The sequence below is a fragment of the Sapajus apella genome, unplaced genomic scaffold, assembly GCF_009761245.1.
Source record: "Sapajus apella isolate SASKATOON/1434 unplaced genomic scaffold, GSC_monkey_1.0 scaffold53, whole genome shotgun sequence".
NCBI classification, from domain to species: domain Eukaryota; kingdom Metazoa; phylum Chordata; class Mammalia; order Primates; family Cebidae; genus Sapajus; species Sapajus apella.
In genome coordinates, this window is record NW_022436993.1 from 2,544,428 (window position 1) to 2,558,394 (window position 13,967).

The 13,967-nt window shown below is 39.6% G+C and overlaps 1 protein-coding gene across 1 annotated transcript in view; it reads right to left on the reverse strand.

The window, feature by feature from the left end:
• MYO3A (myosin IIIA) overlaps positions 1-13,967 on the reverse strand; it is a 242,248-nt gene that overhangs the window by 23,886 nt on the left and 204,395 nt on the right. Inside the window, exons 27-28 of the mRNA XM_032244076.1 lie at positions 11,815-12,703; positions 9,545-9,689 (exon numbers count right to left, since the gene is read on the reverse strand). Coding sequence (XP_032099967.1) covers positions 9,545-9,689; positions 11,815-12,703 — 1,034 coding nt within the window. The remainder of the gene's footprint in view (positions 1-9,544; positions 9,690-11,814; positions 12,704-13,967) is intronic.

Below are 13,967 nucleotides of genomic sequence, written 5' to 3' on the forward strand. Positions count from 1 at the left end.
TCCCTGGGGATTTATCCCATAATATTAAAATTCCAGTATACAAGTACATTTTCAAAGATATTTACTGCGACATTTTTCATGGTGGCAAAAAATGGAAAGAAAGAGAATATCTAACAACAGGGAAAAGGTTATATAATTATTGTGATTCACAAATAAAGGATTATGCAGCCATTAAAAATAATAAATTACAGCTATACTAGTTGATGCGCAGAGATTCCAGCAAAGGTACTGAGAAAAGCAAGTTGCTTAAGTGTTTGTATTATGATCATATTATTATACTATTTATATAAAACAATGATGAAAATCTCTGTTATGTATATACCTGCATGTATGTAAATCTGCAAAAAATACATGTTCTATAACAAGAGTTCCCTTGGTTGGGGGTAAGCAATGTGGGTTGGGAAGGGGAACAGAGGGGAGGAAACAGGAAAAAAAAAGAGGAAAAGAAAACAAAACATTACATTAAATGAGTTCTGGAATGGGACAGGCGTGGTGGCTCACACTTGTGATCTCAACACTTTGGGAGGCCGAGGCAGGTGGATTACTTGAGGCCAGGAGTTTGAGATCAGCCTGGCCAACATGGTGAAACCCCATCTCTACTAAAAATGCAAAAATTAGCTGGGTGTAGTGGCACATGCCTGTAATCCCAGCTAATAGTGAGGCTGAGGCAGGAGAATCACTTGAACCTGGAAGGCAGAGGTTGCAGTGAGCTGAGATTGTGCCACTGCATGCCAGCCTAGGTGACAGAGCAAAGGACTCTGTCCCAAAAAAAAAAAAAAAAAGAATCCTGGAATGTATGGTATGGTAGCATTGATGTAAAATTATAAATATGCATGTCGGTGTGTGCATATTACGGAGATTTAAAAAATCAAAATGCATTGAATTTTCAGAATTTCTGAAAATCGAATCTGCTATAGTGTTAGCTTCTTGACATTTTTTCTTCACCATAGTGAAGCCATAGTGTTGACTAGTCTTAAGGGGTGCCTCACTTAAGATATTGCAATGCAAGGTGGCCAGCCAGTAAATGAAAATGATGATGAATGTATTGTGTTCAACAGATTATGAATGCTCTGCTTAAATTCCTTTAGACTATTTTTTTTAAGAGCAAACTTCCCATGAGCTTATCAGCATGCAAATATTTCAGAGAGGCATATATTTATTTGCCCTCTAATGGATCTGTGATTTTTTTTCCTTTGGGAGGCTATAAACACTGTCTACTAATATCATCCTAACCCCTTAATTACAAAAGTGACATAAACATTTATAATCACAAATTATCAGCAGCATATCAATGTGGGCACTAGCATAATTAGGTTTGTGGCTATTTTGTGTGATGTGTATGGTAAATATTAGCTTGTAAAGGTTATTGCTGTATTAAATAGCCAGAAGGTAAGATATTTATTTATATTGCAGTTGTGGTAATAACATCATTATGTGTTTTGGTTTATCAGAAATGCACTTTTTTTTTTTGAATAATGAATCACCTAACATCTCAACTATTTTGCATTCAAAAGATAGATTTAAAACTCATTGCCAGGGAAAACTGCTTTAGAAAATTAGATTTCAGTATTATTCTCATTTTAATTACACTATTTTGCTTAAGTATATAAGCAGAGTATAATTTGCAGCAGTATCACATGTCTAAATCAAATATTAGCAAAAACAGAAATGCATGTGTTACTATAATTTCTTCTTTAATAAATCAGTTTTTTGGTTTCTGTATATTTCCATTTCCTCCTAAGAGTTTATGACCTTCAAGCAATTGAGTGACCTATGGGAAATCTTAGTAGTGGAATTTTCACTGCTGCATGCTAAAGGCAGACTCACTCTAGTCATGGTTGCAACCTGCCTTCTGGAAGTTGCCGTTTCCACCAGTCACCTCGTTTGGCCTCAGCCAGGCTGGCTGTTTTGCACTGGCCCTTGACTTAGAGAGCGCTGCACAGAGTTCTGAGCTTGTGGACAGGACAATTCCAAAGGAGTCCTCTCTGCCTTGCACTGCCTCCCTCCTTTTGCTCCTATGGACATGTTCAATTCTCTCTCTCTTTTTAATTAAGAGATGGGGTCTCGTCATGTTACCTAGGCTGGTCTTGAATTCCTGGGCTTTAACCCTCTCACCTCAGCCTCCCGAGTAGCTGGGATTACAAGCCTGAGCCATCGTACCCTTAATTCTCATGCTTGCCCTGGATTTGACCTCTTGTGTCTACTCTGGGATATCTCTGTTCTCTTGTGTTTATTTGAGTGAAAAGCTAAGGGTAGGTGCTTGTCCTACCCTCTGAGTGTCCTTAGGACTTAGGGGATGCCTGTTTTTTGTTTTTGTTTTTGTTTTTTTGAGACAGTCTCGCTCTGTCACACAGGCTGGAGTGCAGTTGCACAATCTTGGCTCAATGCAACATCCACCTCCTGGGTTCATGCAATTCTCCTGCCTCAGCCTCCTGAGTAGCTGGGATTACAGGTGTGTGCCACAATCCCTGGTTAATTTTTGTAGACGGGGTTTCACCATGTTGGTCAGGCTGGTCTTGAACTCCTGACCTCGTGGGGGTGCCTTACTGTTTAGGGGATGTGACTCACAGTCTTCTCTGACCTTCTCAAGTGACAACTGCCAGCTCCCACCCCCATTCTGAACTGTACAACTACTCCTGTGGCCCTTCTTTTCCTGCCAACTGAATGCCAATGCCTCAGGGCCAGCTTACACCTCTACCTATCCTGTAGGTCATAGGCTTGTAGCTTTTTGCCACTCTCTGATTTAGGTACTTTGAACTAATACCCAGATCCTTGAAAACAAAACTTTTAGTTTTTTAACAATACTGGTAAGTTTAGGTAACGTGCTGTTCCAGCCTGCCCATCTCTCTCCTAGTTGTGGCAGGAGAAGCGGGAGGATAAAGCAGCCTGTGTGGGGGGTGAGACCCACAGATATACCCTCTGGACTATCACTTGTTTCTTGGGCATTATCACTACATATCGGTGGTCTACTTCTGTCATTTTCCTTGGGCTGTTATTTTGCATGTGTTAGAGTCCTCAAAAGCCAGTTCATTTTGTTCTAGTCCAGGGAGTTAGATTATACCCACATGCCCAGTCATCTCGCTTATATGTGAGCAGTGATCAAAACAGGACGCCAGAACAGAAGCACATGAGAATACACGTGGTGATACCAATGATGTCTTGAGAGTAGGGTCTTTGTTGGAGAGAGTGAGCTGTTATGCGGAACACTGTAAGCATGTCTTCTGTGTATGACTGCTCACCAACTATGGATACAGCCAAACAACAAAAATGCATGTTTATTTGCTAGGAGAATAAGGAAAACTCAGAGGTGGCATCTAATTATCTCTTGGCTGTTTTTCAAAATAATGTGGGTATTCATTTATTTAAAAAAAATTAGATATATAGCCTGAGGTGAAAACTTACAATAATTTTTTCCCAGAGGGCCAAACTTTAAAAAATGACTTAGTGACTGTTCAGTCATTTTCTTAGATTGGCCTGTTAAAAACACAGAATTGAAGAACATTCTCTGACTTTAAACACACAACATTTGTTTTTTCTTTTGCTCTGCGCATACTTTATAACACATAGATAAAACAGTTTTTGGTTCCTGTCAAGATGAGCTTAAATATATCAGTATTTTTAAAAAGCCATTATTCATTATTAGAGCATGTCTGATCACAAGCTGGCTGGAGTAATATCAAACAAGCTTTTAGCGGCTTAAGGCAGCATGGCAGCAAAGGTGACATATCTGGAGGTGACACTCTAGTCTTACCACATATGGCTATGGAAGTCCTATACCAGTTTGCAATAATATTATTCAGATTCTTAATTTTATATAGAATTGTAGTGAGGGATGGAGAGTGTCTGCTCTGCTGGAGATGAGCATCTTATTCTCACTAACTAGTCACTCAACTCTTCTAGAACCCTAGATTTAGGAGCTCTATTAATGAACCACCTCACGTATGTAAAGATTAAGCTGACCTATTAACAGTATTATAATTCTGCAATATTTTATTCAGTGGTTAGATTAGCTAGAAGTTTTCTAAGGATATTCTTTGAAAAATGAATGTAAAGGGCTATTAATATTCCATATGTGAATGTCATTACTTATTAATCATTCTCTTATTGTCCAATTTTATTTCTTGCCATATATACAATTTTTTTTTGCTCTGATTATTTCCTTAGGCTATGTTCTCATAAGTGGGTTTACTGGGTCAATTATATAAACTAATTCAGCGGGTTTTTCTTTTTTGGGGCACATATTGACAGGTCACTGTTGAAAATGCTGATGCTGCCATCTTACCACATATTTAGGAATAATCACATCAGCACTTTGTCATTACTGTGAAAATACTTTTTCATACTTGCCATTGTGATGAGTAAAGAATAGTAACTTGGTTTACTTCTTATTTTTTCATTCCTAGAGTGATCATATATATGCTTATTTTCCATCTGCATTTCTTCTTTTGTAAACAAATTAATGGCTTGTGCCATTTTTCCATTGAGAGTGCTATTTTCTGACTAATTTATAAAGAGCTTTTCTACATTAAACAGTTTAACTTTTTTTACATTTGTTCCAAATATTTTGTCAGCTCTTTAACTTTCAATGCTTTGGAATCTCTAGAAGGTTTTAACGTTCATGTAATCCAAATCCATCACAGTTTTTCTTTGTAATTCATTTTATTACTTCTTATACTTTGTGCTTTTCTAAGGAGAGATTGTGAAATGCTCAGTTCATAGCATCTGGCTTCTTCTGGTATATTTCCTATATTTAAATGATCAATGCATCTGGAAAATATCTGGGCACTGAGCGGAAGATAAGAATATTTTATTTCCTCATCCCAAATCAGATAAATTTTAAGCATTATCCATCCATTTATTTTTTGTTCATATGTAACTTTTTGTAAATGACATTTTTAAAATAAATACTCAGGCCAATTTTAGGGCTATTCCGTTCCATTAATCTGTGACAAATTTTTTGTAAAGGAGGCATATGATTTTAATTATTATAGCATTATTCATTTTACTATCTAATAAGTAAGTCCTTATTTATAATTATTCTTTATTTCTCTGAAATTTACAAATGATCGTTAGGGATATTTTCTTAAGTTCCAAAGAAAATCTCAAAGAGATTTTGAATGCAATTTTTTTTTTAACCTAGAAAGTAATTTTATAGTGGTCATGTTTACAGTCTCTTATCTTTCAATTCAGAAATACAATGTATCATTCCATTATGCATCTCTTCTTTTTTGTCTCTTTGTGGTTTTGTTGCTAGCTTCATTTCAAGGTATTGATTTTTCTTTTTTTTGCTATTATTTTCAATGAGCTCTTTTTCTATTAGAAATTTTTATAGGAAAGAATATCTATCTCCATAACTATATATCCTTACTGAATTTTATTGCTAGCATCAATCATTATTTTGATTTATTCTTTGCATTTTCAATGTTGTCTAGTAACATTCCCACAATCCCATCTTTTCCCTTTTGATAGTTATACTTTTTAAAAAAGCTTCCTTTTGCTATCTTATGCATTAACTGGAAATTTCCTAATAACATAAAAATGTGGTGTTAACTAGTAACTTTATCTTCATCCTGCTTTTTAATGAAACTGTTTCCAGTGTTTTATAGTTAATTATGAGGCAGACAACTGATTTAAGAAATGTATTCTTCTGGCCGGGCATGGTGGCTGATGCCTGTGATCTCAGCACTCTGGGAGGCCGAGGCAGGCAGATCACAAGGTCAGGAGTTTCAGACCAGCCTGGCCAATATGGTGAAACCTTGTCTCTACTAAAAATACAAAAGTTGGCAGGTGGGGTAGCAGGTACCTGTTGTCCCAGCTACTCAGGAGGCTGAGGAAGGAGATTTGCTTGAACCCGGGAGGCAGAGATTGCAGTGAGCTGAGATTGCGCCATTGCACTCCAGCCTGGGCAACAGAGTGAGACTCAGTCTCAAAAAAAAAAAAAAAAAGAAATGTATTCTTCATATTGTTAAAGAATATCCTTCTGCTTTTGTTTAGTAATAGTTTTATACTTCATGAGTACTGAGTGTTGGATTTTACTGAAAACTGTTTCAGCATTTATCAAGATAGTTTTTTTGATCTTTTGATATGTTATATTAATATGTATTATTTGGACAGTCTTTTAATGTACTGTTGCATTCCATTAGCTAGTATTAAATACTATATTCAGGAGTTTTACCTCTAAATTAATAATTGAGGGTGGGTGCAGTGGCTCATGCCTGTAATCCCAGCACTTGGGGAGGCCAAGGTGGGTGGATCACCTGAGGTCAGGAGTTCGAGACCAGCCTGGCCAACATGGTGAAACCCCATCTGTACTAAAAATACAAAAAAGTAGCCAGGCATGGTGGTGTGTGCCCATCCTTCTGCACACAATCCTCTTAAGGCCCTCTTCCCTTGGCTTTGGAGGGTCTAGGCTCCCTGGTTGCCCTCCCCATCTTTGGTTGCTCCTCTTTCCTGGTTCTTCTCTACCTGACCTGCATATGTCCAGATTCTTACACTAGGCTGCCTTCTCTTCTCAGTGTAGACAAATTTCCTGGACCTTCTCTTCTCCTCCATGGCTTCAGTACTCTGTATGTGTCCAACTGCCTCCTGAGAGGTTATTCCAATTCATCAAAGGCTTCTCTGCCCGAATTGAATGCATACTCCTGCTTGTTATCTAATCTTTCCTATCTCAGGTAATGACATACCACCATCCACCATGATACTAGCTGATCATGTTGGATACTTGGCATGCCCCTTTTCCTGTGCAATCAATTACTGAATCCTTCGTAATCTACAAGCTAACCATTGCTTTAAACTGCCTTCTTGGCTACCGTCATCTTTTGCTGATGGCTCTCATCACCTTTCTCTTTATGTTTTTCTCTACCATAACCTTTTCTCTTTATGGCTCTCAAGTTCTATTCCTACAGTGTAATCAGATTTTTTTAAAAAAATGTAGTTGTCTACATGTAGCAGGGTTACATTTTTTACAATGTACAACAATTCAGATATACAAAATAATATACTTAAACTAGATTTAATTTCTCTCAGTGCTCATTTCTACTTTCTAGCATTAAATTATTTTTAACAAATTCTAGCTAAATTCTAAATTCTTAATGTCTTCTGAGTAGATTTAGTCATTTTAGGTTAGGGTCAGAAACCTAAACTGACTAAACTTACTCAGAAGACACTAAAAATATTGAAGGCTTACATTCAGCCTTCCCTATTCTTCTCTATCCCCAAATGTAAGTTGGGGATTGGGGTAGGGGACTTTGGCAGCTTTATGGCATTAGTGGGGAGGGACCATCTGTTTTGCAGCCACTCTTGGCTGGTCACTGGCATCTGCTGCATAACTTGCCCTGTCTGATCTCTGGTCACTGGACTGCTTCTCCCACTGTCCTCCTTATTCTTGGGTTCTGGGTTGTTAGCTCCACACCAATACGCCTGTGTCATTAGGCTACATCATGCCCTCTCTCAGGCACTTTCTCTGCTACTCTGTAAGACATGGGACAATTCAGATGTTTGCCAATTTAACCTTAAACAAGTATAGTAGAATATGCAACTTCTCCACAAGTTCAGAGAACAAAAAAAGATTCTCCCTCTAAACCTGAAGCATTAAAGAAATATTTCTGAGTTACAATTCCTATCCATGTAAGCTAAGAATTGATTTCTATATTCTTCTTAAGACCACAAAAAAATGGAAGATTCAAGAATAAGGTGAACTCGGCCAGGCACAGTGACCTATGCCTGTAATCTCAGCACTTAGGGAGGCTGAGGTGGGTGGATTACCTGAGGTCAGAGTTTGAAACCAGCCTGCCCAACATGGTGAAACCCCGTCTCTACTAAAAATACAGAACAATTAGCTGGGCGTGGTGGCACATGCCTGTAGTCCCAGCTACTCTGGATGCTGAGAAAGGAGAATTGCTTGGATCCGGGAGGTGGAGGTTGCAGTGAGCTAAGATCACCAGACTGGGTGACAGAGTGAGACTCCGTCTCAGTGGAAAAAAAAAAAAAAAAAGAATAAGGTGAACGAATTTGACTTTCTCATAAAATTCTGCTGCTTTTCAGGCTTGTTAAAGTCCCTGAGATGTTCATAAGTGAAAATCTTGGTGGCGACTTCTACTCCCTCCCAGGTCTCTGCCTCCCATTTGCACCTCTCTCTTCTGGCTGGCAGCGGCCTGGGGTGAGCTGCCTCGCTTCCTCGCTTCCCCACACCACCTGCTCCTCTCCGCCCCACACTCACCAGTGTTGCCACTTCTGTGACCATGAAGGAACATGAAGCTCCTGCCTTTCCTCAGCTCCCACCCTGCCAGCATCCCCCCTGGGCACAGGCCACTGCAGGAGCCAAAGGAATGGGCCTCTGGGCTCCAACTTGCTTGTCTATCTTCCTCACAGCAGAGGCTCTCAGCCAGGGACGGAGAGCAGGAGAGCAGCAGGAATGAAGAGCACCAAAGAGCCAATTGCGGTCAGCTTCACCACAATTCTTGACTTGAAAACAATGCGGCAGAATAATTTATGAAAACATTAAGATATTACCCCTTCCTCTCATATCAGGCAAATAGCCAAGTGCATCTTTGTATTTTCCTGCCTCAGAGATTTTTGCAGGGAAGAAATTCGCAGTTGCATGAGGTCAGTGGCTCCTCCTGTCTTTGGTAAGAGCCAAACTCATGGCAGAGATGACGCCAGGAAGCCCTGAGCAGGCGGTGAGATTGTGGAGGGCTTCCAAGAAAGCAAGGGAAAATAAATGCAGATTCTTTTAGGCAGAGGTCAGCAGGGATCAAAGTTGTGGGACTCCTGAATCTTATAGTGACAGCTCCTGCGGGAGGTGGTAAGACTGCAGAAAGAATGGATACCTGGTGTGGGCATGGATAACATGAGGCTCCAGACTCCCATGGTTTAGGTGCCACCTGCAGGGTGTGGGAGCAGCCAGATGTCCCAACTTAAAGGGCTCGTGGAGGCCAGCTGGAGCCATGAGTGTCCCAACAGTAACTTCAAGGGCAAATGATCAGAGACTACAAGCTGGACCTGATCTTTTGGTGGTATGCAAGGCCCGAAAACCTTTGCACAGCTGTGGGGAGAGGGAGGTCAGAAAATTATGGAGACTGAATTCCCCACTGGTTTATTATAATAGGTTGATTAGAAAAAAGTTCAATATTTCTTGTATAATGGGATCTTGCACCTTCCACACTCTATATTCAAGGCTGCAGAAGTTGACAAAGGAAATAGAAATACTCCTATTTCTATTTTTGCTCTCTCTCATCAAATTTCCCCTGTCAGCCCCCTCTCTGTACCACCCCTTTTTATTCCTTTCTGGTGTCATTAGCCAAGTTCTAGTTAAAATGAAAAAAAGGAAAACATAAAAAATGGAGGGAAATGAAGTCAGAGAAGGTAGAAAGTGGACAGAACATGCTTAAAAAAGTGAATCTCCATATAAGAAATGAAATAAAGGTTTTCCCCAGACAGAATACAGGCTCCTCAAATCTGCCATAGAATAAAGGTGGGAAACTAATAAACAAAGTATCTGGCATTTCCTTCCCCTTCAGGAAGCTCCAACTCTACTGATTTTTACCTGAGAGGCACTGCTGAGGAGAAACTCGTCTGTTAATTGGCTCACGGTGCGAGACACCCAGATAAAGTGGCTTCAGTTGCTGTGACAAAATCATTTCATTCAATTTTTTCTGTAGAATGAAATATTCTTCAGATAACTTTGATATCTAAAAAGAAGGTCATGTGTCAGATTAAATCAAAGAAAATAATACAGAGATTTCTGCAGGCACCAAGGGCTGAGAAACGCCTTACCAGCATTCTTGGGGACTCTCATGTTACTCTCCAGGGCCCACCTTGTCCTTTGTACCAGGGTCTGATAAAGTCCTCACCTGACAACCTTCTCCCTTGTGCTATGAATACTTGCCATCTCACATTTTTCATTAAAAACTGCCAAGCATGTCAGGCTACAAGCAGAATTCCATTCTGATCAACTCCTTCCCAGGTTTCTGAGATCTGGCTTCCAGCCTTGCCACTCTGTTGTATTTGCCTTTCTGCTTCTGTCCCAGGGACTCCTCTGCTGCCTTTGCTTGTGTAAACCTCCTTCCTTTTATTTCCAGTCTTTTTAGCCTGACTTCAGGGCTGCTCTATTCTGGGTTCTTTTTCCATCCTGCCCCAGGCCTCTGTCCTGTCTGCATCCTGGCTCTGATAACACGGTTGTCCTGCTGGGTTGAGTATGAGGCTCCTGCTGGGACAGCCTCTAGCTTTGCTCCATCGAGCAGTGAATTTATTCCCATGGTGATACTGGCCAGCTCCAAGTGGATGCCTTGGTAATTCTACATCTCAGCGTCTCCATGGCATAGTAGATCTGAGTTCTAATCCCTGATTTGGTCTTTGCAGTGAGAAGAATCATATGTTTATTAAGTAAACTATTTCCATATACTTAAAAAAATAGTAGGAAGGGGATGGGTAAATTAAAAAACAGCAGATCTTGGCTGGGCACGGTGGCTCACGCCTGTAATCCCAGCACTTTGGGAGGCCAAGGCGGGTGGATCACCTGAGGTCAGCAGTTCGAGACCAGCCTGACCAACATGGAGAAACCTCATCTCTACTAAAAACACAAAAAACAGCTGGGTGTGTTAGTGGGCACCTGTAATCGCAGCTACTAGGGAGGCTGAGGCAGGACCTGGAACCCGAGAGGCGGAGGTTGTGGTGAACAAAGATCACACCATTGCCCTCCAGCCTGGGCAACAAGAGCGAAACTCTGTCTCAATAAAATAAACAAAGGCAGATATCTACTGACAGCTAGAAGTTGGAGATGTCTGGGCCATACCTCTAGCACTAAGGAAGGGTCCAAGCACAGTTACCATGTTTCTCATAGGCTCAGCCTCCATCAGATACAAAAAGTGGAGTTTAGGGACGCAGGAATATTAGATGGTCCTTCTTGGAACTAACCCATTATGGTATTTCTTTTATTACTTCATACACCCTTGATTACCCTGGAAATTCATGTATTTTAGAGGTCATCTAGTTAAAACTCTTCGTTCTGCACAGAAGAAAATAACAGTGCTAAGACATAAAGTGAGTTTTTGAAGGTCAAATGCCTAGAAAGAGAAAGGAGGAACTAGAATTGGTATTTACAGAAGCTGGTTCCTGCGATCTTTCCATAGCACTAATTTATCAGAGACAAACTGTATGTTTCAGAGATAAATTGCATGTAAACACATGAAAAGCCCTAAAACCTATTGTTTCCTATGCTCCTCTCTAGAAACAGCTGAAACATACCTATGACTGGCATGAGATATTCTCTAGAAGGGAACTTTTCTCTGTGTTTTTCCTTTATGATTCCTTAATTTCCATGACTATTCGTTTACTGTCATGATGTGACATGCAGACTTTCATCTTCACTGTATATGCCTCAGTGTGGCTACCTATCAAAATCTGATACCTAATTATGTTTTCTCAAATTTGTGAGAGGGAGAAAGCATAAACTTTAGAGGATTTAGAAAACTTAAAATGACTTTTTTTTTTTTAGCTCTAATTAAAGATCTCATAGATACATCAAACTTTTCACTGTCGAGACTTGGCATTCTAATAAGCTTTATAGACCAATCTCTAGCATCATGACTACATGAGGTTTCTATCATATTTTATACTATTGTTACCACAGTAAATTGGGTTAAAGGTTCCTGGCTATTTGAATAGCACAGTCTTTGAGACATTTTATTAAAAACATTTGCAGGCCCACATCAACACAGGTGAAACAATCTATCAGTTATTAATTATGCATTTATTTCAGTTATTGTATCATTCACAGGGACTTTCATTAGTAAATAAATTCATTTATTCACATACCTGTTTTGAAAAAATTGCCAAATCACATGCTTCTTTCTCTGAAGTCGCTTTCAAGTCTTTATCATCCTTTATCTTGATATCATAGGTTTCCTCATGTTTTGTGGGATAGGAATACAAATTATGAGTGTTTCTTGCTACTTCTGTTTGTGCTGTGACAATCCTCTGATGCTTAAAAGAATACATCTTATCCTTCCTCAACTGCTGCCTTCTCTTGTAACCCCGGTATTTGCTCTGAATGAACACCGCTGCTTTGTCTTCTTCCTCCTGGGCCTGTGTCACTGGCTGAAATTGCCTCTCTTTGACTGTCTCATGCCTCAGATGGCCTCCCTCCTGGCCGCATGTCGGTGCACTCTGGGTAACTACAGATGTCGTCTTTTCTTTTTCCTTCACATTTGCATTTTGATAAATTGACTTTTGGCTAAGTGTAGGTTCCAAAGTTCTTTTAAAGGAAGTCTCATTCTCTGCTAACCAAGGCCCTGAGTAGCTTGGCCTTTCTGATATGGCCTTCCTTTCTAGATACGCTGCTTTTGACTCTTCACAATTCCTCTCCTCTGTGTAGTTCTGACAGTTACTCTGGATCATAGCCTCCTCTTTCTCCACTTTCCTTAGCTTGCTGTTCTCGTCCAGGTCTTTGACAGACTTCTGTTTGGGGCTTACTTCTGGCCCTACAAGGTACAATTCTTGCTTAACCTCTTCCTTATATGCATTATTCACTTTTTTTGGAGTCTGATACCCTCTGTCGTTACTCTCCACAGCACTGGTGGTTTCCTCTTCAGGTCTGAAAGTGGAAGCCTTTACTACCGATACACTTCCTTTATTATTTGGAGCTGAAATGAATCTTTCATTAGCAGAGATTGCATTTTCTGTTTGTTTCTTCACATAAGATTCCCTGTGTAAAATATATTATCTTTGAATATACAATACTAAATTTGAGCTTATTACTTCTTTTGGCAATAGCTATATGCTAGGAACAAAGAAAGCTCAAAATTCAAATGTCTCAAGTCACATTAATCAAGTTCCTTCCAGAATGTTCTTTCTGATGACAATTGTGATAACTACTCAAATAATGAGAAAATCAGATTCAACAGAGTGAGATATATCCTAGCATATGAAGAACCACCTTTTCATTTAATGAGATATCAAAATTCTAGGAATTTAATCCCTTCAAAATACATTCTTTCAAAATAAAGTACCTTTAGTGGTGAGACGTTGTGAAAAATATACCTAGGTTTGAGACCAGTAAGCAGGGTATGTTCACTGGCTGACATACTGTACTTTAATAAGCACTAAGTTTACTGCTGACAGGAAATATCTTACAAAATTAAAGGAGAAGAATGTCCTCGCTGCAGTTTATGATCACATAATATGGTGGCCAAAATTTCACAGTTGCTACTTTGCTAATATCCTTCCAAAATGATTTCCCCTTCACTTGAAGATAAGGCTTCTCTGTATCTTTTTTGATTTTTTTTTCCAGCTAAGGGCAAAACCCTCACAAGAGCAATATTGCCAAGAAAAAGTTAAGGTGGAATAAAAATGTTTTACCATGATACCTTGATATGCTAACACCTCTCATTGCTACTTGAAGGCCTTTTGCACCAAACTTTTCATCTTAGCCCAGAAATCCATGTGAGAGTTTAGGTCTTTTGTGATCTGTTTGTGAAGTCGGACTCTTCATTGAGTCAAATCTGGAAAAAGCTATTCGGATGCCATTTTTCTAATTCTATTGGCCACTTCCTGGGACTAGAATTACTATGGTATCCCCAGGCTTATACCGGAGGCATAGCAGAATCCTGCCAGGATCAGTCAAGAAGCTAGGTAGGGCACCAGAAATGCCCATGATTTTGATGAATCTCTATACTAGTATTTTGAATTCCTCCATAATACCACCCTCTCCAAGAATGCTTGCATTTGTTCAAAATACAACTAATGAGAGAAGATGCGTGTAGAGTCCCTAACTGACTACATTCCAAAAAATCAATTTATAAGTTAATTTTGATCTTTTAAGTGTATTTACTGGTGAAAACTTATACACATTGCTAAAATTCCCACATTGGTTATACATCTGGGCTCAGGTGACTCCACCCCATGCTGTGGCTGGCACAACACTTGGAGGACCTAAGGATCATGTGCGATGATGGGTGCTTCTGAGGGTC